Source organism: Beta vulgaris, chromosome 2, assembly GCF_026745355.1.
Source record: "Beta vulgaris subsp. vulgaris cultivar EL10 chromosome 2, EL10.2, whole genome shotgun sequence".
Taxonomy (NCBI): Eukaryota; Viridiplantae; Streptophyta; class Magnoliopsida; order Caryophyllales; family Amaranthaceae; genus Beta; species Beta vulgaris.
Window position 1 is genome coordinate 12,258,430 of NC_079203.1, and position 24,512 is coordinate 12,282,941.

General features: G+C 37.6%; 1 protein-coding gene across 1 annotated transcript; it reads right to left on the minus strand.

The window, feature by feature from the left end:
• Positions 1 to 11,770: 11,770 nt before the first annotated feature.
• On the minus strand, positions 11,771 to 13,124 carry LOC104906221 (uncharacterized protein At5g19025). Its single transcript, XM_048638380.2, has one exon. The coding sequence runs from the start codon at positions 12,694 to 12,696 to the stop codon at positions 12,010 to 12,012; it is 687 nt and encodes a 228-aa protein (XP_048494337.1). The 5' UTR covers positions 12,697 to 13,124; the 3' UTR covers positions 11,771 to 12,009.
• Between the last annotated feature and the right edge of the window lie 11,388 nt (positions 13,125 to 24,512).

The window sequence follows — 24,512 nt, forward strand, 5'->3', positions numbered from 1 at the left end:
AAAGAAATTGGATTTCAATAGAGTTTAATGATGAATAAGATTGATGATTTAAAACTCCTAACATCAAAAGAAATTCTTTTCCTAATTTGGGTTCCTCAAGCTCATTTAAGCTTCTTTTCCAAATCCAAATAGTATTTCAAATATTTTTCAAAGCATGTCTTAACAAAATATTTTAACTTCCTTAAATCCTTAAAATAATTCCTTTAACTTTCAAAATAGTCAACCTTTTTAAATAAATAAATCATTTTGAATTAAATTATGTTTAAATATAAATATATGTATACTAAAATATATTCATAAAATCCATACATTTACGGGGATTACACACCCTATGCGATGTTTTTTCCTAATCAACCTTTGATCTTTTTTTCAAATTATCACAAAGGGGTTTTTTTTAAGATCAACTACTTAATCTTTTTTTTTATTCATCACTAAGGATGCTCTAAGTGATGCTCATCAATATAATTAATATGTAAAACTATTATAGGATATTTTGACAGAAGAGAACAAGGCTATCAAAAGACTACGAAAATGCAAAAACAATTTGTTGATAGGACTTGATTTTGATTGGGCTAATAGATGGAGTTAATTTAAGGAGATCTTATCGAATCGACACAATTATAAATACATATAGTTCCAATTTAATGTTTTTGATAGGTCTTTGCTAATTTTAGAATGAAACTTTAGTGGATTGTTTCGATTTATTGATAGAACAAAAAACGACAATCTTTTTCATTCTTTTTTCCACGCAATGAATTCTAATTTTCAATTCGAGAAGGTTTAATAAGAATTCCATTCACCTTTTAATAAAATTGTCATAATTAGTGTGTGACTCGTTTGGGAGGTAAAATTACCTGAAGCACAAACTTGGATTTTAGTCAATAGTTTAGATTCATAGTAGCACTATGCAACATGTTATGTGCATCCAAATTAGTAGAAAGAAGATGAATATTTGTAGACACATGTATAAAGTATTAATTTTTGATATAAATTAGATATTGACGTATAAATTTTAAAAAATAATAATATGAATTGGGAACAAAATTTTCCTTCATCAATTTAAGATAACTGAACAAAATAAATTTTTTATTTTGATAGAAAATTTAAATGAGCCTTACCTAATTTAAATATCTATCTATAAAAAATATATTAAAAGGCGTGCGTGACAATGTATACAGCTCATGTGGCACCTCTATTACTAGAATTGTCCAATTTGTAAGTCATGTTAATTAACAAAAGTAAAATTAGCTTGCAACAAGATTTGAACCCGTGACCTCTTGCTATTATACATGACACAATTACCATCTCAACCAACTTTTAATCATATTTTAAGTATCCATATTATTATATTTGTACCTTTTAAATATTGAGTTTTCCTTAGTATATTTTGGTGGGAATGGAAAAAAATGCATATCAAGTTTGGAAACAAAATACCAACCCGGGGTAACGCTTGGGCCCAAATACTAGTTTACATCTAAAACCCAAGACCAATAAATGTCATGCTGCCACATGTACTCTCCCCTCCCCCACACAATCCAATGAGATATTAAACAATAGAAATGTGTATTTTAAGATTCGAACCCATGATCTCTCTTTTGACATGCTAATGCACTAACCAACTAAACTACAATACTCAGGTTGATTTTTTTGAGGAAAAAAATCATTTGAAAACGAGATATTATATCTATTTTTTGAATACTTCAAATATTGTTAAATAATCCACAGCCTATCCTTCGTAACAATAACTAGTTTAACTTCAAACATAAGGAGAGAATAAAAAGAAGAGGAAAGAGGGGGACGAGATCATAAGAGAAGACAAGGAATGAAGGAAGTGGTGAATTCAAAAAGTTATCTTTCCAAAATTTGGAAAAGAGTAGAGCATGTGGTCTGTGTTTCAATAGGATGGTACTAATTGAATTGATGGGGATCCTTTAAACTAAATCACATATATAATCTGGGTTTGTACTTTATATCGTCATGTTTCATTATTTTTTCAATTGTATTCCAATTTTTTATGGTTTTTTACCATATATTCTTGACAATTTTTTTTTTTGCACCATATATCCTTCCGACTTTTGAAATTCACCATATAGCCTTCACTTTTCAAAAAAAATACATTAAACTACCCTTAATGACTAACGACGTTAAACTTCGTTAGTCATTAATCCTTAAACCCCCCCTTTAATCCTAATTAACTATCATAAACCTAACCCTAACACTAACCCTAAACCTAACTAACCAAAAAACCTAACCCTAAAAGCCCACCAGCCCAACCCACCCACAACCCACCACCCCAGCCCACCACCCCACCCCACCCCCACAACTCCAAACCCACCAGCCCCTCCCCACCACCCAACCTTTTGCGCCTCCCACCAGCCCCACCAACCTCACCAGCCCCCTTCCTCCTCCCCAACACCCCCAACCTGTTGCGCCTCCCACCAGCCACGCCTCCCCCTTCCTAGCCCCCCCCCCCACCTGTTGCGCCTCCCACCAAACCCCCAGTGTACAAGCCTCCCCCTCCCCTTCGAATCCCGTAGACACAATCTACTTTGAACTGCCGCAGCACATTACCGGCAAAAACCTATGGCACCTCCTCACTCAATCGCACCTCCTCAGTCACGCCTCCTCACTGAGTCGCGCACCGCTGCGGTGAATCTCGTGTGGCGCCTCCTCAGTCGCGACTGTTGTGCGGGAGAGGGGGAGGGGGAGGCGGGTCTAGGGGGGTCAGGTGTTGGTAGGGTCAGGTGGCGCTGGGGAGGGGCTGGTGGGGTCAGGTGGTGGTAGGGTCAAGTGACATTGGGGAGTTAAGTATCCTACAAAACCCTAGCCGTCTTTCTCTCTCTTTTCTCTCTCAAATCCTAGTCCTCCTACCTTTTTTCACCAATTAAGGGTTGTCATAGATGATTTCATCCATGGTAAGCCCCATTTTTCCTTTTATATTCAATTTTTTGCTCATTATTTTGGTTTTGTTAAGTAAAATAGTCTCCTTTTCTCAGATCCTGTTATGGGGTTTTTAGTCTTTATTGTGGAAATCTCCTTCTAAACATGAAGGTATTGGAATCTCAGATGCGGTCAACATGACTAGATCAATAATGTTGTTCCCAAACTATGTTATAATGATAGACTTCCTCATCAATAGCTGCTTGATTAAGCAAATATAAGGAGGATGCGGTTGTATTGCTCGATCTGGTTCATTGTAGTTTCTTGGAAGATGAATTTGATGTATCCTTGTTTGGTTGGATTTTGTTTTTCTTTAATACTTATTGTAGATTGCGTTTGACTTTCATTTAATGAAATTTCTCGCTTAAAAAAAAGTTCCAAGTAATGTTGAGCAATGATGTATATAATACAACTATCTGGTTGATTAGCGTGTAATACTGTACAACTATGAACTATCCCATATTGTTGAGCAATGATGTGGGTGTATATGAAATGTTGCATAAAAGAGAACTTTGAGAAGGTGAGCAGCAAGATGAAATTTCAGCTATTCCACATCACTAAAATATAATGAGGGTGTGTTGTAATTCACTATAAAAAAGATATTTGAGTTAAGCTTTCCTTACAACAGGCTTACAACTTTTTTGGGCTATGCAATTATCAAGTATTTGGATTCTGGGCTATTGAACAATTAAATATTTGGGCTTCATACAAATCTGACCTTGGGCTTGATTTAGTTCAATGTGAATTACGGGCTTTTCGAGCATAACGAGCTCGAGCTGAATTGTCAGTTTTAGGCTCGAGCCAAGCCCAATATTTGAAGCTCGAGTGAGCTTCGAGCATAGAAACAAACCCTATTAAACATTTTCGAGCTGAGCCTAATCAAGTTCGATATCGGTTCGCTCATTAACACCCCCAATTATGAGTATCTGAAAATGGAGTTATAGTGTATGAGATTTGGGGTTTGAGTTATATGGCATAAGTTCGATACTAATAAAAAAATTATCATGATAAAATTTGTACGTAATTTAGAGTACTATCAAGAATTTGGGTATTATGTGAATTGGAACACTATTAAGAATTTGGGTAATATGTGAATTGGGTTTGGGTACAATCAAAAATCAATTTAAACAGTTTCAATTTTTAGTTTGAATCAGTTCAGCTAAATATCCAGTTTAGTTGATCGATCAACTTTTCAGTTTTTCACAATTAGTTTAAGTTATAGTTTATTTCAGTTCAGTTCTATTTTTTCATTTACAGTTTATTTTATTTTAGTTTCAATTCAACATTTTTCAGTTCAGTTAGAACTGCTCCCAGTTCAGTTTAATTCAGTTCAAATTTAAGTTGTTTCAGTTCAACCACCAATTCATTAGCCAAAGTGACAACTCTAGGAACAACGACTTAGTGGTCAGGGCCTTGATGCATGTATATCTCTTTTTCCCTCTTTCATGAAAGAACTTACATATATAGTGTGGTACATTTCATAAGTAAATTTAGTTATAAGTAAGATTTATATCATTACTAGCATTTTTACACGATATGCGTGCGTGTACATTAACGTGTTTTTTTTGTCATTAGTTATTTATAAAAAAATGCATGAGCAACTTTGTTGCCCCTATGCTTAACTGCTTAACAAAAGATTGCTTAACATTTTAGAGACCTTATTCTAATCTTAAAAATTGAGCCCCTAATAATAAAAAGCGATGAAAATAGTTTCTTTTAATACAAACTAGTCTTTTGTGCACGCGATGCGTGCGATGATATTTTTAGGCCTAATACTAAGTAGTAAACAAACTGAAAATGCAAGTTAGTATGTAAGTTCACCTCTATTTTGTGAATAAGATTCTTCCATGTTCTTTTTATGTTGTCATTCATTTTTGTGATTTTGAATAGTTTTTTGTTTCTCAAGTCTTATATGCGCACGTTCTTTTATAATCAGTATGATGTTCTTTACCAAATATCGTCATGTTCTTTTCTTTTGGTTTTATTCATTTTTGTAATTTATAATAGTTTTTTATATGGATTTCAGTAATTTCTCTATGATCCCAAAATTGTAACCGAAAAGTATAATACAATTTTAGTTTTTTTCCTTGTCTAACTTCTAAATTCTGATTTCACAGATATTTAAGAATTTTCATCATTTTAATTTTTTCTCCTTTTCTAAATGTTCACACTTTGAGTTTCAATTATATTTGAAAGGAAATTTAAGTTTTTCATACACAATATGATTTTGCATGAAATGGTCATTTTTAATTTTTCGCTTTTCTAAATTTGAACACTTTGATTTTCAATTATAGGTGAAATGAAATTTCAAATTTTTCATACACAATCTGATTTCGCATGAAATGGTTTTTGCAAAGCATTTTATAGAAATAAAATACCGTTATTTGTTCATTATTTATACTTATTTATTAAAGTTTTTTAAATACTATTTGATTGTAGTTCAAAGAATCTTATTTCTACAAAATGGAGGTGAACTTAAATACTAAATTTTCTTTTTGTTTACTACTAAGTAATAATTAGGCCTAAAAATGTCATCGCACGCATCGCGTGCATAAAAAGCTATGTATGTGTAGTTGTCAATGATAATAACATGAAACATATTTGTTGATCAGTGAAAGTAGAAGCTAATCAAGCAGGTATTTTATTTCTATAAAGTTATAATAAGAGGAAACTTTAATTTTCCTCATATAAGTTAATCAAGTAGAAGCTAATCAAGCAAGTATTTTGTAATTTAGAAAGGAAAGGGGGGCAAAATAGTCGGTTCAAAAAAGGATACCGTTCCTCCCCCCCTTCCCTTATGTAATAGAGATTATCATATTTACGTCAACAAATTATAACCCATAAAATAATGGAACAATTGACAGGTAACTAATGACCATTTCCAAAATAATTCTAACTTTCCTTCATCTCAAAATAATCTCAACTATTTCACCACCCTTCCATCTCACCCATTTTAACCTATTAAACCGTAAAAAATAACACGTGTCACAAAATAAAATGGCGAAACTATTTTTTAATTCTAAAAGCCAAAAAAATCTGAAAAAGAGTGTGGAAAAGATTATTATGTATTGGTACTCATTTCGATTCGATTTCTCTCAATTTGCACTTCTTTAGGGCGCTTGTGGCATCCATTTTTTTCGGAAAAGTCATTTTGAAGATTAAATGGGTCCTTTAATATCACATCGAAACATGCACCCAAAAATCAAAGAATCAGTAATCATATCTACCGACTTCTCGTCATTCGAGCCCTTTATGGACGCTTGGTGGTATCCTTCTTTCAAAAAAAAAGTATTTTTACATGAAAAAAATTTGACGTATTGCTACTCATTTTGACCTCCTCCTCCAAAATCGCGCTCATAAAGAACACTTGATAGCATTTGTTTTTTTTTCTAAAAAAGTCACTTTGAGAGTCAAAGGCACCCATTTAAGATCGTCTCACGTGCTCACAAAAAGACGTATTCATACTCATTTCGATCGGCTTGTCGAAATTCCCGTTCCTTAGTGGTGTCGACTGTGTTCGCTATCCCAAAAACGTCGTGAAGTAGGTGAAAAATGTCATATAAGATCGTCTCAAAATACTTGCCTCAAAAAGCGCGAAAGGCGAGACCCACAAACAATGAAATTTTATAAAAATATCAACAGAAAAATATTATATTAAATTTTCAAATGTAATAAAAACTAAATTGATTTTTTTAATAGAAAAAATTGAAATTAAAAGCAAAATTAAGAAATTAACTGGTTATAGGTTACCTAGGACAATTTTCGAAAGGTGGGTAACAGTTGAGATTATTTTGAAATTAATGAAAGTTGAAATTATTTTGAAAAAGTGGTCAATTGTTATAATTATTCCTATAATTTAATTTCGCATTCTAAACATCCACAATTGCTTTTGAAAGACGAAGAAAAAATACCTTAATAAGCTAATTAACAATATGATTATTATCTTATAAATAATCGATATGCATATTACACAACATCAGACCTACCTTCTATGATCAACTCTATCTTACTAGTCCATAGATGAACATCCCTAATCAATTATCAGAAAAAATATGATTGTAGCTACAATTTGCTGAGACAAGTCTACAATAGGTAGGATGTGCTAATTAACTAACAAGGATGAACAAAACATGAACCCCACAAAAAACAATGTCATATAAAACCCTACTTAAAAAACCAAAAAGAAAAACCCCAATTACAGTGTTCCTCCTAAAATATGGGTTCACCCAAATAGGAAGTTACTAGTAGTTAAAATTAAAATTGAAACCATGTTATGCAACAATTGAAAAATTCACACCCACCTAATAAAGTTATACAAAATTGTAAAATCAAAAAAAGCAAAACAAAGAATATAAAAGAAAATTTGAGTAAAAGAAAATGTCAAAAATTTTGAGCTTCCTCTTTGTTCATGGCTTTGGGTAATTGACTTACTTTCTACGAGCTAATAATAAAAAACAAACCCAAAAAACATAAAGATTGAGGAGCTGAACAATGGCATCATCAAAGATCTGATGGTCAGATTATTTCGCCAACAATTTAATTTCTTGAACAACATGAATACCCACCCAAAGTTCAAAATAGGTGAATATGTCTAGAAATTAAGGTTAATGATTTGTGCTGAGCAGGTCCTTAATGCGAGTCCTGAACCGGTTATTTGTTCACCGATGGACCTGCACAATGAGTTAGACTGCCCCGGGGGTTGTTCCGGGATCGCCCCTCCGACGCTCAAGTCAGTTGATGATGAGGTAGAGAGAGAATCTAGAGTGAGAAAGCTCTGGTTAGTTAGATGAGAATTCAATACATTTACCTTGATGGGACAAGGGGTATTTATAGTGGTGAGAACTTCTAGGAAAAGACCTTTTGATAAGACAGCCTCCCTTGGGATTAGTGGGGCTGCCCTTTCTGGGATGATCTTTGTGGGCCCCTTGAGGTATCCCATAGACTGCTGGCCATGTCATGATAGGCGGGACCCACAAAACTTGCGTGGGACCCTAGGCTAAGGATAAAGGGGCGCAAACATTAACCATACTTCAACTTTTTCTCACCCCTCACTTTTAAGTTTTCGCCGATCAAAAATCAATCTTCATCACTAATCATCTCCCCAGGAGAAATTGAGAGTGAGGGAGAATCTAATGGTTAGAACATCCTTCTCGATTGCAGAAGGTCTTGGGATTGACTCTCAAATCTCACCCTTGGGCCTTGGCAAGTTGGGATCTCTTTTATTCCTCCAACTTGTCAAGGTTTCTCCTTACCTTAATAGAGGGAGAATTAGTAATTTTGTTTGTCGATGCTCGGAGTCAGTTAAATTATCGAATATATTATTATTTTATAATTTTTATAATTGATTTTGTTATTCATAATTTTTTGTCTAATACAAAATTGAAAAACGGATGTTATGGCATGATAAGTTGTTTTAGAGAAAAACTTCTCATGAATTAGTGATAAAATAAGAATTTCAATGGAACTGGGTTGAGAGAATGTTATTACTTATTACCTTTTTAAAAATATTGTTAGAGCTCAAAAAGCTTGTAAATGTCATTAAAATTACATATAATTATAAGACTTTATTATTTTTTGATACTTTAAACATTTAAAAATATAGTGAATTGGTGGTTAAACTCTCACATTTTCATTTCAAAGGTCATATGACCATTCTTTTAATAGAAACACCTTTTAATATATTTGTATAAATATGATGTAAGTTCTTTTCTTTTTTTATATATAAACAATGGGCTTTAGAATTGTAGAAGCCTGCAAAAATTTGAGGCCTTGTACTAGGACAAAAATTTGAGACCTTGTACTAGGAGTCTACTTGTACAAGCCCATAGCCAGTTACTACTAATGAGAAGCTTAATTTCAAACACCATCGACAAGTAAATGAGAGCTACGAATTACTGAAGGATTCCTTCAAAGAGAAATCATGACAAATTGACAGCCAAACAATCGGTCTCGACTTAATATTGCTCAATCACAGCGCCTTGGCCACCCATAGTCAAGCCCCAACGGATCGCCAACGCGGCCATGCCTCAGCCAATCGTCACTCCTACTTCCCTATCATGTGAACAGAATTTGAATATGAAGGAAGACGAGAAAGCGTAATGGACATTTTGCATGATTTAGATATAAAATCCGCTAAAGAGCATGAAAGGGAATGAACGAAACCCAGTTTTTTCCTTTCTAATGAAACGAGAGTCGGAGTAGAACTAAATATATGTGCTTCCCATTTCAATATGCAAATTCTCCCTTAAATGCATCTGGTATATAGCCCATTTCATGCGACAAACATACAAACATATTAATCACAGGAAGCCCCAAGTAATATAAAAAGTCACAGGATCCTCAATATAATAACTAGTCATATCTCAAGTCACCCCCAGACTAACTGGTCAAAATGAAAAAATATAGGTGCAACAGATCGTGTAGAAGTTTTAGCATTTACTTTAACATACAACTTAGATTATTTGCTCAACATCTAGAGGATGAAGATACTCGAGAAGATTCAGAAACAACCTCAGAGTTTGTGTCCTTGGCGATGAAAGTTTGGTTGGCAACCCACATTATCCGCAAGTGTTGGCAGCATGGTTTCTATTGGAAGTCCCTAAGATTCAAACACAAACTAGAAAGGCAAAATTAGTTGAGATGGTAAATTCTGACCTAAACATCAAATTGTTTATCTTCCAATCCAAAAAGTGAAATTCAGCAGATAACGCTTTGATAAAATGGGGCAAAAAAGCTGGATAAGCATAAAGACACTTAAGATGACAAAAGCTTTAGACCTAAAGTTGTCTACTCTAACCAACTTACATGGAAAAACTTTTACCATATATTGCTTCTTGGCTTCACTATACATTACAGGTCTCAGTTGCTCCAGTAAACCCAACTGAGGGACCTTAAAACGTCAAGTGTTCAGCCGTAAAAAGGCAGTGTTTGCTGGCCCGTACGATGATTGCCTTATTACTCCTAAGTATTAGGACATACTGACAAAGCTCCATATCTATCTTGACAATGTGGATCCCCTATAATTAAATCTTAAAACCACTGAAAAACTTGGTAAAGTCCAACCTAAACCACTCCAAATGAAGAAATTTGCCAAAAGTCACAAGGATAAAAAGTAGGTAGAGTGTGGCCTAACCCACTTATATTAATGTACATCTAAATTAAGACAAAAAATATACACGTTGCACATTTCATCTTATTGTGCAAGCAAAAGATTCCTTTGCTTCATTTGCTGGACCAATGCTTTGGCTGGAAACCCTTATTGACCTACTCAGGTAGCCTCCGCACCAGGGAAGAATTATCAGGCTAACAACTTCCCAATGACTTAGGAGGACCTATGGTAGCAAATCGACTGATCAATGGAAACATGATATGCCAAAAATAATGTAGAGAAAAAGAATCCTACAAGTCCAAACCAAGCTTGCTCCCAAGGAGCAACTTGGCAGAAAATTAACTATTCAAGGCAGTATAAAGGACAACTTCAATCCATTTTCCAACTAAAGAATTGCACGCCATAATGATCCAGAAGTCTAAGACACGTGATAGTACGATATTGAAGTTCTGACCCAGCATAGGTAAATTTCATAACATAGAGCAAATGACAAGTAACATAAGAAAAGATAGCTTTGCATTCAGAAATAACTGGATGTCTTCTAATCTTCTTCACAGGAACTTCTACAAACAATAACTTGATTCAGTAGTTTAAAACAAAGCCAAGTCAAAAAAATAAATGTGGTTCTCAACCGAGTGTAGTATTTAAGCCATATTTGCAGAATGAAGATGAGTTGCATGTTTGATGGTCCTAAAGTGCATAAAGTAAGATACCTGGTGGTTTAGAGCTTAGCTCGGTTCGTTCTGCAATAAGCCTGAGCCGTTCGGCATGTATCTTTCTCGCCCTGCTGCTCATTCACTTCATTGCTCTGTTTATATAATCATGAACATGTGACATGAAACTGCAAATGCTACTCATGCCTCAACACCTGCCTGGACCAATGTCAAAATGGACAATCTTAACGATGTTTGTGGGTCAGCTAGTAACCATGGAAACTAAATTCAGCAAATCAGAAGAAATTAGGAAAATAAGTACTTTAATAGAGTGGCAGTATCAAGCTGACAAGGTGAGTACAAATAATTTGACAATTTTTTTTTTCAAAATGTCAGATCTGTTAAACTGCATGAACTTCAATTGTCCAATAGAACTACAGAACCAGCAACTCCTAGGAAGCTCTCAATGGATTTGAAGAAATCACATGCCTTCATGGTGATTTAGTAATTCCCTGACATGGACGCAATATATCCTATTAAGGATATCAAGATGTCGCCAACAAGAACATATTAAAAGGGCAGGAGAATATGAAATATATCTTCTTTAATGCATTGATCAATGCAAAATCTAGGGATTATTTGTCAATGATCTCAAAGTTGCTTGAGACACCACCCTAAGTATACAACAAAGATCAGTTGGTTTTAGATACTGTGACAGCTAAATAGCAGTGCCGTCGGCCAACACTTTCCAGCATGTCTATCATTTTCTGTCGACTTTCTGACAAGGTAGCTCAAGGTGATGAAAAATTCATATTGCTCTAGGACAGGTCCTCTGTGTTTTCGTCCTGACTATGTACTAACAAGTCCATTCTCCAAGCGAGAAAAGACATCAGATGACAAGTATGAGAATACCTCAACCAGAACCAAATTGAACAGGATTTATTCCAAAGACTAAAATGGCTATCCTAACAGCCTTCTGGCAAACAACTGAGTATAACAAGGGAAAACATATTCATAATCTCATAAAAAATGAAGACACTAAATTTCAGACATATGAACTATGAAGCTCTTGGAAAGATAAAATGATGTGACCAATTCATAAACAATGAACATTATAAGTAAAAGACATATGCTAAGATGTAATTCAGGAAGGATAATTCTATTATAACTGTAAGAAAGACCAACAGTATGCAGTTCTTACAACTTATTAGCATCAACTTATTTAAAAACAAACACTCCAGCTAAGATCCTCTGTGTTTTCAACTTTATAGTGGGTATATTCATGAACGAAAAACCATACAACATTATCTACTTCTTGATCTTCCGAGCCTTCCTTGGACCTGGAACTTCCATTCTACCAACAGAACATCCACACCTAGCACGAAACACAAGAACTGCTCTTCCATTAGGCGGTGCGATTTTCTTAAGCTCAGCTTCCAGTTCGCGATGATGATCACGCGGCAATTCAAACAAGCCCCTCTTAACACCATCCTTAGACGGTGAATTGGAGTTCTTTACACATTCCTCTGTCTCCAGCTGTATATCAAACTCAGCAGCCTTCCATAAACCCCGACAACTCGGATTCGCACACTTTCGAGTTGTACACATCACAATTGCCCAAGCAGCCATCGCTACACACACCATACTAAGCCCCAAAGACCCATAAATCATTGGATTCTCATAAATTTCATCTTTCAAGATACAACACACCAAACTCCCAATCTCAGCAACTTTAACATATGTATAACTAACATATGGATACAGCAAAAAACCAATAGCACCAATTGCAGCAATCAACATAATCACATCAAGAACAGCTAAACGAGATTCACAACAACTTGAAGAAACCTGATGATTAGATGAATTGGGTAATCTTCGATTCTTCTGAATTTGATTAATCTGCTTTGATTTCAAATCTGGCTCGCTTAAACTCATTGAAACTGTCATCGTATTAGATTGTTCAATTGACTTACACACAGTATTGTGATATACCATCTGGAAATTCAAATTCAACCCAGATAATCAAATTTCACACAACTTAAAATCAACCAATTACCCACTAATTTATACCCAAATTAGATCAATACCCACCAAAATTAAGATTCAGATTAGACCAAAAATTTGGGGAAAATCAAATAAAAGTAATTGGGTCAAGTGCACCTGAAATTCTTCCAAAGTTGAAGTAAACACGATTAATAGAAATACTGAGATTTAGGGGAAAAAAATCTTAACCGACTGCAAAATTGTCTCACTTTCTGCGCTAGATTTTTTGATTGGTTAGTGTTGCCGGCTTGTTTGAGAGGTTTTTGAAACGAAAAGAGGAGAGAGAAAGACGACAAATAAAGGGGTGATTTTCATTTACTGCTGATCACATCTCTTCGTAAGTTCGCTATTTGTTTTTTGTTTTTTTATTTTATGTCGATAGATCGCGAAAGAGTCATACATTACATACACGCTAAGTCGCCTAAGTGAAGATTGGCCTATAATTGATGATGGATGTTTACATTAGCACACCTACGTGGTCACCTAACAATGGTTGCTCGATGCAAATTGATTTTATGAGTGTGGACATATATGGGTATATATGCCGTATATTTGGTGTTTGAGATAGGAGTAACTTATGTTAAAGTAAGAAAAAATTATACCGACGCCATCCATATTAAAATTAGTGTGTACCTAAGTTAAGTAATATAATTATTAAAGAAGGATTACTATATTAAAAATAGTTACAAAAAATAGTTATAAAAAATAAGTAGATTTAGATTTTAAAGTTTGACTATATGAAAGAAAGGTTACCATGTAATAAATTGGAAATTTTATCATGATAAACTAATGTAAGAAAGAGGGTCTGTATTTAAAAAATAAAAAAACTAATATGAACTCGGTGCACACTAATTAGTGTGCACCCGATCCATATCACGTGAGTTTATGATAGTGTATATTGATATGATATAGTGTATGTTAAAATGATATAGTGTATATGTTAAAATGATATAGTGTATATGTTAAAATGATATAGTGTATGTTAAAATGATATAGTGTATGTTAAAATGATATAGTGTATGTTAAAGTGATATAGTGTCTTCCTGGGAAGAATGTCTTTGCGGCACTGCAATCGTTGTAGGAAGACATACTCTCCCCCTCTGAAAATGCGAAATGTGGCAAAGAGAGAGAAAAGGTTGATGAGTTGCCCCAAATTGCTGTCACACCCATACCGGCAAAAATTTGCCCCCTTATTTCAAGCAGTTCTACTTTTCCTACTCCCCCTGTATTTAAACCCATCTTCCACACTACCTCTCCCACGAAAAAGTCTGTTGCTCAATCCCCCACAAAAAAACCGAAACTCTCCCTTCAAAAACAGTTTCCCTCCCATTCTAAGGAAAATGTGGAGGCCATGCGACCCTTCGGTATTGGACCTATCCGAATCTCTCTCCCCTCCTCCTCCTTTGTCTCCTCCCAACTCTCCTCCAGAGCCACGGGTGATGGTTGCCACCCCTCTCAGCCCGGTTTTGTTCGGACGCCCAGTACGTCCCCTCAAGTCCGAACTCAGCCTCGAGGAGGTGGAATACTACTTACCCGATTGCTTAGAAGATCCGAACGAGTACCATACCGAACTTTCCTTCAAGGAGGTAAAGGCGCTCATTCTCAACCCCGCTCTAAACCCCGAACAAGCAGATCACTTGATGATGTATTCAAACTCGGTGTTTCGACCAGCTCATGTACCTCAGGTCCTAGATGCCGATCATCTTCCCCAACTTATGAAAATATTTTTAAAATGGTTCCTAGAGAGAGAGGTAGAAGTAGAGAGCGAAGAAAGAGCTATGCTAGCAAGTCTGGGCCCATGGGTAGATCCCGCTCCTCTCCTACCAATGGTACGGACACTTCTGCGAGTCAAACAGAGAGATGTTCGCATGATAGCAAAGAGCAACTCCAATGCATTGCTCCTTGCGCGCCTTCATCTCCCAATGAAACAACTGGGGATCACAGTGACCTGGGCCGAGGGAAAAGAGCGAAGAAGCCCTCGATAAGCAGAAGTGATTCTTTGGCCCCACAGGAAGGAATGGACATGCCCACAAACCGGAGCAGAAGTCGACCCATGGGTGGTAGGAAACGAGGGGGTATTAAAGATGCTCCTAGAGAAAAGGCCGATATCTAAGGGAATGACGGTGCTTTTTTGGAATGTGCGCGGGCTTGCCCGTCCCTCGTTCAAGCCGAATTTCAGGCTCCTCATGAATCAGCACTACCCCTCTCTTGTTGTACTTGCTGAAACCTGAGTGGGGCGTGAGAAGACGGACGCAATTATCTCTGATTTGGGGTTCGATTCATGGCATTTGCTGGAACCAGATGGGTTTGTAGGTGGCATCCTCCTGATGTGGAAGTCGCATGTTCTGGATTTTCATGTCATTGGAGAAGGTGCTCAGGGAGTCTATGGTGTAGTCGAGGTACATGCTTCTAACCTTTCTTTTGTCTTTACTGCAATTTATGCTAGCCCTAAGTTTCATATTCGCAAATCTCTATGGCATGAATTGGAGTCCTTTGCTCAGAACCTAAACAAACCCTGGCTAGTTTTAGGTGATTTTAATGAGATTACTAGCCAAAATGAAATATTGGGTGGTCGCCTTGTGTCTAGGAAGAGAATGGATTTATTTGCAAACACGATGGATAACTGCAATTTGATCGACCTTGGCTTTAATGGGCCGAGGTTCACTTAGACGAATAAAAGGAAGTTTAATCCGATCATGGAAAGACTTGATAGAGGGTGGGTGAACATGGATTAGATTCAGATGTTTCCTAATGCGAATCTGTGGCATCTCCCCAGAATCACGTCCGATCACTGCCCTATCCTTCTTAAGTTTCAAAATGTCCCCTTTGTCCATGGTGAGAAACCTTTTTGTTTCGAGCCAATGTGGCTCCTTGATTCAAGGTTTAGAGAGAGTGCGCTCCCAAAATGGCCCAACCCAAGTAGCTCCATCCAGGACAGCTTAAGTACGTTTAGTGAAACCCTTATTGAGTGGAACCACTCAACGTTTGGTAATGTCTATCGTAGAAAGCGGCGTTTGGTAGCTAGGCTTAAAGGAACCCAATTATACCTCCAGGACCACCCCAGTTCCCCCTTCCACCAGAACCTTGAATCCGAGCTCCAACAGGAGCTTATGGATACCCTTGACCAAGAGGAAACTCTTTGGAAAACCAAAAGCCGGATGTCTAGGATTGGGGAGGGAGAACGGAACACGAGGTATTTTCACCGATCTGTCCTCATCAAGCGTAATAGGTCCAGGATCAATAGCCTACGGGATAATGTCGGGAATGAAGTTAGGGACCAAGGGGGGATACATGACCTAATTTTGGCCTTCTACAAGGACTTGTACTCTACGGAAAAACTCTTTTGCCAGTGGAACTGAAATAGCCCTGTCTCAAAGCTAGGTCATAATGTCGGCTTTGAACCATCTCCGCTAGAAATTAGGATGGCCATGTTTAGTATGAAACCTCACAAGGCCCCGGGGCCAGATGGCTTCCATCCAATCTTTTTCCAAAAAACATGGGATGTAATAGGCAATGATGTATGTAGTGACGTGCAAAAATGGTTCCGTCAGAGTAAGGTTCCGGAGGACCTGTGTCAAGCCCTGATCTGTCTCATTCCCAAGCAGAATTCCCCGGAAACAGTCAAATAATTTAGGCCCATCAGTCTATGCAATACGCTATATAAGCTTGTCACAAAAATCCTAGTTACCCGTCTCAAACCTCTTATCCCTGAATGGATCTCCCATAACCAAAATAGCTTTATCAAAGGGAGGGGGCCCGACATTAACCTTGTAGTTGCCTCTGAGGTCCTACACTCAATGCAGAAAAAGAAGGGTAAATGGGGTTGGTTTGCTCTTAAAATCGACCTAGAGAAGGCCTACGATAGAATTGAATGGGCGTTCGTGAGGGAGTGCCTCCAAAATCTACAATTGGATCGCCCAGCCATTGATTTAATCATGAGCTGCATCTCACAGGCATCGTCGAGAGTCCTTATTAATGGGTGCAAGTCCGAGGAGTTCAAACACTCCAGAGGCCTTAGGCAGGGGGACCCCATGTCCCCTTATCTTTTTAATATCTGCCTTGAAGCTCTGACGGGACGGATTAATGAAGCGTGTCACCAGGGAGAATGGACTCCATTCGGGGTGGGTAGGGGTCAGGTACCTATTTCACATCTTCTATTTGCAGACGATCTCTTTCTTTTTGGTCGTGTGGATGAGAGTACTGCTTTTGCGGTCCGTAGTGTCCTCGATCGTTTCCGTTGGGATTCAGGGGAAAGAATCAACGAGGCCAAAAGTAAACTAATGTTCTCCCCTAACACTCCGTCGGACCATAAGGTGCTTTTCACCGAAACCCTTAACATTGTTGAATCCCTAAACCTAGGAGTATATCTGGGTCTCCCAATTTCCCACAAACGTCCTACGCGCAGGCAGGTTCAGTTTATTGTCGACAAGGTGAGAGCCCGTCTTGCCACTTGGAAGAGTAAGTTCCTATCTAGAGTGGGAAGGCTTTGTCTTATATCCTCAACCTTATCAACAATTCCGGCGTACTATATGCAAGCCATTTCACTCCCGATAAGCACCCTCAATGACCTAGATTCCATATGTAACAATTTCCTATGGGGGGGAGGAAGGGGAAAGGAAGAAGATGCATCTTGTAAACAAACAAATGACCTTCCTACCTAAGAATAAGGGGGGGCTGGGCATTAGGAGCCAGAGAATCATGAACAAAGCTTATATGGCTAAGCTTGGGTGGAAGCTAGCGCAAGACCAACCTAGTCTGGCCCAACAATGTATCCGCTCTAAGTATTTGCATAACAATCGAGTTACTAAGTTTCGAAATGGATCTGTTATTTGGAAAAGCATTGGCCAAGGATGGGACCTCATACAGGATAATAGTTCCTGGTTCCTTGGGGATGGGAAAATCATTAGTTTCTGGTATGATGATTGGCTGGGCATAGGCCCTCTCCGGGGCTGGGTTCAGGGACCCATGAGTATGGACGAGAGTACCAGAAAGGTTCATAGTTTGAGTCACCACAGGAGATGGGACCTGACTTCACTAACCATTCACATCCCGTCTGACCTAAGAAATCGCATCCTCAATACTTCCCCTCCTACGCCTGACTCGCAGGCGGACCTCTTAATTCCAAATTTTGTAGACCACAAAGGTTTTATGTTACATCGAGCATACATAGCCCAAATCCCCCATTCCCCGAACCACGATGACCTCTCATGGATCTGGAAGGGGAAGTGTGAACCCAAGCTTCATTTTTTCTTCTGGTTAACCTGGCATGATAGACTCCCCCATCGAAACCTGCTTGCAAGTAGGGGCCTGACTGTTGACACATCCTGCCCTAGATGCCACCAACACATAGAACATAGCGCCCATATACTTCGGGACTGTCACATAAGCGAAAGGGTTTGGGATTATGTTGGAATGCCCTTAGGATCGCCTGTTGATTTCAGATTATGTATTAGGGAAAACCTGCACTCCACTGGCATGTTTAGAGACCTGCCCTGGGCCTCTGTCTTTCCGTACATTTGTCATGAGATTTGGAAGGATAGGAATCAGTGTGTGTTTAAGAACCAGAAAGCATCCTCACCCCAAGTTATCTGCCTGAGGGCTATGGGGAGAGTTAGGGAGTTTATCTTGGCCACAGAGACGATTACCGGAAACGTTATCCATCCAGTGTTCGCTCACCCAAACAAGTTTCTCATGATTCATGTTGATGCTTCCTTTATAGACATTCTCCAAGGTGCTGGGATTGGGGGGGTGGTTCGTAAGCCCTCCGGTCAATGGATCGGGGGGTTTGGGAAGAAGATTTTTACTAACAATTCTTTTGCAGCCGAATTGACGGCGATTGCGGAAGCACTTCGACTTGCTGTGCTGAATAGTCTTCCTACGGCTATTATATATTCTGACTGTAAGGATGCTATAAACCTCCTCACATGAGGTCGCTCTGACCAATATATAAATTTGACTAATATGTGCAGGCAGTGGCTCACCCAGAGACCGGATCTTCAGATTAAGTACTGTAGCAGGCAGTTTAACCTCGTGGCAGACAAGATGGCTAAATGTTGTAGGATCATGGATGGAGATAGTGCTGTAACTAGGTTATTCCCCACTCCCCCTAGTTATTGTAATGAGCAACTTCTCTCGGATTGTAATATGTTTAACAGTATTAGCTAATGAATGAAAGCCTTGTTTACCAAAAAAAAAAAGTGATATAGTGTGTGTTAAAATGATATAGTGTATGTTACAATGATATAGTGTATGTTAAAGTGATATAGTGTGTGTTAAAGTGATTTAGTGTGTGTTAAAATGATATAGTGTATGTTACAATGATATAGTTTATGTTAAAGTGATAAAGGGTCACGTGCCTGGGCCTGGTCCACACTATTTTTAGTGTGAACCGGGTCCACGCAAGTCGGATTGTTTAGAAAATGGTCACTCTGATAGATATTAACTATATAGTGTAACTTAAGAGTTTTAAAAGGTTACTATATGAAAAAAAAAGAGTCACCATGTTAAATACTACTAAGTGGTTTGGTCCACAATAATATTAGTGTCGACCAAATCCATGCAAGACTAATTCTATGTTAAATACAACAATTACAAACTAAGGCAAAAATATAAAAATTAGATTGGGATGAGATTATTCTCTGTCCTTAGGATAATAGTGTTTTGAAGTCCCTATAACTGTTTATTTTATTTATTATCGATTTTGTGTTGATGTGAAATAAGATTTTTTCAACACCATTGTATTTACATAGTTCCTCCATTATTTTTCTATTGCAACAACTACCAATTTGAATAGTTTCATCTTTTGGAACTATTCCAATTACTTCAGCCATCTTCTTTTTGCCTTATACTTCTATTTGCAGGTAGGAGACAAGTGGACGCTCCAGATGGATCCATGTGTTCCTTGGGGAGCCATTGATTTCCAGGCTACAACATTTGCCCCTAAAAAGGGTTTAGACTGTTTGGTGCCAATTCAAGACGGTTAAAAGCCCTTTTTACTTCAAGAAAACTACCTTGTTTTTCAAAAAATGGCAAAGGGCGCCACTTTGCCAGTTTAACCAGTCACTTGCTAATAACCTTTTGATTCCAATGGTTACCGGGGTAGCAGGTTTTTCACCCCTTTAAAAAAATGAAATTCTGTCCTTTCCTATAACATTTCACACCTTGAAAGAATTTTCTTAGAGAGAGAGACTCTGCCTTTTTTCGAATTTCTAGAGAGAGAATGCGCTCGTCCAACTTCCTTTAACTTCACCGATCGTTCGAGTAGCTCGTCAGGTATCCCCCTTCTTCTTCTTTATTCTCAATTCTTCATTTTTCTTGTAGAAAATCAATAAAAATGAATTCGTCTTCTTCGTCAAATAATCTCGGCCATCTAAGAGTTGGCCTTGACACTAGAACCGATAACCTTCCTTCTTCGGCACATTCTAGAGTTGGGCTATTCTGGCCGGTAATGCATTTTGTATTTATGGATATGGACAACAAAATTAGACGACCCAGTCTTTACCCGTGCGGGTGAATCTTGCGTGCGTCAAGCAAACTGCCTATCTTAGATGTAACTCCCCAAAAATTCATAACCTTAATTAAACACAATTGCTCATACTTAGCAGCGGAAATGAAACTTAAGCCTGTGGGATATGGCCCACTAATACAACGAAACCTTAAATAGTCCTTGATAACTATACATAAATACTCGACTCAAATAATAATAATAATTTCTCTAACACCAGATACCGCACACTTTCCCTTGAACATGTTCCTTATTAACAGCGCACTTACAATGGCTATACTCATACCCAAAACTAGAAAACAAAACATCATGAGCGAAGCTCAGTAACATACTACCCTAACAGCGTAAATTCATTTCAATTCATTTTATTTGCAAACAGGGAGAAGAGAATATAGTAAAACATATTTCAAATTCGTAATGAAATAATAGCAAAGTAAACAATTATGAATAGCATCTTGATACTTCATAATCCCATTATCTTTTCATCTTTTAGCTTGGTAACTGGCGAGTATACATTGAGTACATGTGATGACCCTCAAGGAGCCCAACTCCCTTTTTGGGTACACCACCATGTGATGATCCGCAAAGAGCCCATGATACACCACCATGCGATGATCCTCAAGGAGCTACGCTCCCTTTTTGGATACAATGCTCGCACCAAAATAGCATGCGGTACCCCTCAAGGAGCCCAGCTCCCTTTTCGGGTGTACGGGGGTGCGAAGGTACGTGCACGACCATAAAGTAGATAAGCGTAACATTATACTGCCAGAACCTCTTTCACTTTTATTTATCATGTTTTGTTTGTTTTGCATTCATCGGCATAAGCCATAGATCTTTCATGAATCATACTTGAGCATCAATAAGTCATAAGATCATCATTTACGAAACTCATTCGAAAACAATTTAATCCCACAATCCATATAAGAATCACATCGCAAAATCCTTAACATAATTATAAACATCATTTGATAAACACATTTCGAAGGGGATCGTGGGTGTTAGCAATAGATGTTACCTGGATTCCTGCTTAATAACCTTGAAAGCCGGGGGAGGCTGTAATATCCTTTCCGTTTAATCTAATCAATTAAGGGATTAATAAAAAGACTTGTTAATATTTTATTCTAAATTTGAGTTTCTTGATCCGTTTCCATCATGTGTCCAATTTAGGAGGTGTGTAGGAGTTTTATATATTAACTTCTTTGGTGGTTGATATAAAGTCGTAGGCTCCCTTTCCACTTAACAACTTAGCGTCTAAGTCGTAATTCATTATTTGTGAGCATGAACGTCTTGTTATAACCATTTCGTATTTTATAAATTGAACATTAAGATCATGTTATACTCTTGTTAACCTTTAGTTCGAAACTTCGTTCCACTAGTCATAGGGTCCCTTTAAACATATTCGTTATTTTATAAATTAAAACAGTGGTCGTTGGTGTCATGGTTCGTGACTCAGGTTTAATAATTTGTACTTATGGACCTCGTAATATAACACTTTATTTCTTGAAATCTGAACTCTATACATAAGTGTCTGCTACTTTATTATATGTAAATTTAACAAGTATACTAAATTAATATTACTCTTTAGTTGATGATATATTATATGAAATATAAGATTAAGGTTATCACATACTACATCATCATTTAATCATTTATTAGTCATAAGATCCCCTTTAAACATATTCGTTATTTAATCAAAACAATAGCCATTAATCCCATGATTCATGAATCCAGCTTCATAACTTGTAATTATAGTCCTCGTAATATAACTATTTCATTCGTGTAATATATGTAAGTGCCTGTGTAAATCTGACAAGTAAACTATATTTAACTTGCATCATTCTTTAGTTGATATATTAAAGTTATATGAAATACACTATTAAGTATTATCCTTATTTAATCATTTATTAATTATCGAATCACAAGTATTATATAATAATATACTGAGTCTTTTATTATATTTTAGATACTAAGCTAATGAAATCGATCAACATAATTAATTAAACATTAGACCATTTCATTTTACTGATTTATTAGTGAATTCAGCCCACTTAATATATTCATAGCATTAAATCAAAGCCCAAGAGTAATTTATAATGTTATATGTTGGGCTTAAACTAAAACTTATTAGGTGAAGAGGTAACCTTATACCTCTGCTTCAACCAACAACGTCGAACCAGAGAGCAGGGGCATGAAGCTCCGGCGAATGAAACGGTGAGGCGAGGCAAGGTGGTGGTACGACGGGATGGCGCAGGGTGCGGTGGTGTTGGGCGGTGCGCGCGGCTCAACGACGCGACGAGGAGACGAGAGAGAGAGAGAGGAAAACTGGGCGAGAGGAGAGATTGGATGCGAGCGACGGAGAAGCGCGGCTGGGTTTTGCGGCAGGTGGTTGGAGATACAGTGGGTGGCGCACGCCGGTTGTCGCGCTGGGTGGCGTTGGCAGCGTCTGAAGGTGGTGCCACCGTGATGAAAACAAAGGAGTGAGAGAGGGAGGAGTTGTGCGAAAACAGGGAAGTTTGAGGGGTGGTTGGGGTGGTGTTTTCCGGCCAAGTTGGATCAATTTTCCGGTGGTGAAGTAATGAATGATGGGTGGTGGTTTAAGGGAAGTAAACATGGCTATTTATAGCCATTGTTGAGCTTCAATTCTGCCCAAAGGATTGATGAATTTGAATGAGAATAAAATGGGTTATTGAGTGATTTGGGTTGAGTAGGAGTTTTATATGAACATGAGTGTGATTGAACAAGAATAATTCATTTTAGAGTTAGAATCCATGGGTGGGTTTTTGACGAAAACCGAAATGGATCCAAGGAGAAGGAAAACTCACATTTTCTATTTTTCAATTTCTTCTTTTTCTTTTTTTTTTAATTTTATTTTCTCTTTTATTTTTTCTTTTCCTTTTTAATCCCAATACCACTAATTTGTTCTAATATTGGATTAGTAGTACTTGCAAAGCTTTAGTGGTAATTTTATTATTTTCTTTTCTTGCTTTAACTAATATAATTATTTAGTCTAACATAACTTGTTATTATTTGCAACATATATTTATTTAACGAATTAATTATTACTTTATTTGGATATAGAGTAACAAAATTTCAATCGTAACTTATGATTAAGGGATAATATTAACCACTAATTATTATTATTTAATTTAAGCAAAGTTTAAATTTTTGGGATATTACATTAGACGCGAAAGATCTTTCCTAGCATCCAGTTCTGAGCTGGAGGCATTAACCGAATGAATCCGCGATGATGGGGAGCATGACATTCAAAGTTCCCGGCTGGCACTCGAGCATTCTCCCCTGGAAGCGAGGATAGGCCCATCCAAATAACTTTAGAGGCCAGACCGTATAGAAGAGACATTGAGATGGAAGAGGGCAACGAAAGAGAAAGTGAATCTGGTCCTTCCAATGATTCGAACGACCCCTTCACGACCTCTTATGAAATTAGAAGACGCCTAGGTCCTCTTTATGACCCACGATTCATTCTAGCCAATAATGGATGGTTAGGAAAACTAGGCACTAACCTTGGGCACTTTTCCTCGGCCATTCCTATGCCGGGTTACACCTTCGTCCTGCCAGGTAAGGACGATATGGTTCTTAGTTCCTCCACTCGCCACTTTGCCGTTTATCGGCTGGCCTTAGACGCGGGGTTAAGATTTCCCCTTCATCCTTTTATATTATTGGCCGACTGCTGCATTATTCCTGGTCCCCAACTCTTGGCAGATCATTTTAACATTTCTGGTTGTTTGTGAGTTGAAGGGGCGTTCCTCCTTCCTTTCCGGCCTTTACCCAGATACATTACGTATCTAAGGTCCCCAAAATTGTAAAGGGGGCCTGGTTCAGCGTCTGCAACCGTCATGGCTTCCTCACTTCTTGGGATAAGACGTCCAAGATGTAGGCATGGAAGGCCGAATTTTTGTTCGTCCAGGCGCCTAACGAGGTTGTGACAAGGAGATACCGATATTTTAGCCGATCACCCACCAACACTGGACGAAGAACGTCCTTCTTAGAGCCTGAAAGCAGTTCTGAAGAAGAGTTGGTAGAATACTTTAGAATACCGGAGTATTCTATCCCAAACAGTTCCTCTTTCAAGGGATCGTCCAATTGGATACCCTTCAGAGAGATGTTTTACAATGATAACTTCTTGGTCGTCGCTGGCTTGTGGTTGGCTGAAGATAGAGGTATAACTCGAATTTTCTTAAGTGAAACTCCTCGTCTGAGGTCTTAGTCCTACTAATAATATGTTTTCCCTTACACCCTCAGCCAA

Excerpts from the sequence above, each read along its gene's own strand:
- LOC104906221 (XM_048638380.2), bottom strand. The coding sequence starts at position 12,696 with ATGGTATATCACAATACTGTGTGTAAGTCAATTGAACAATCTAATACG.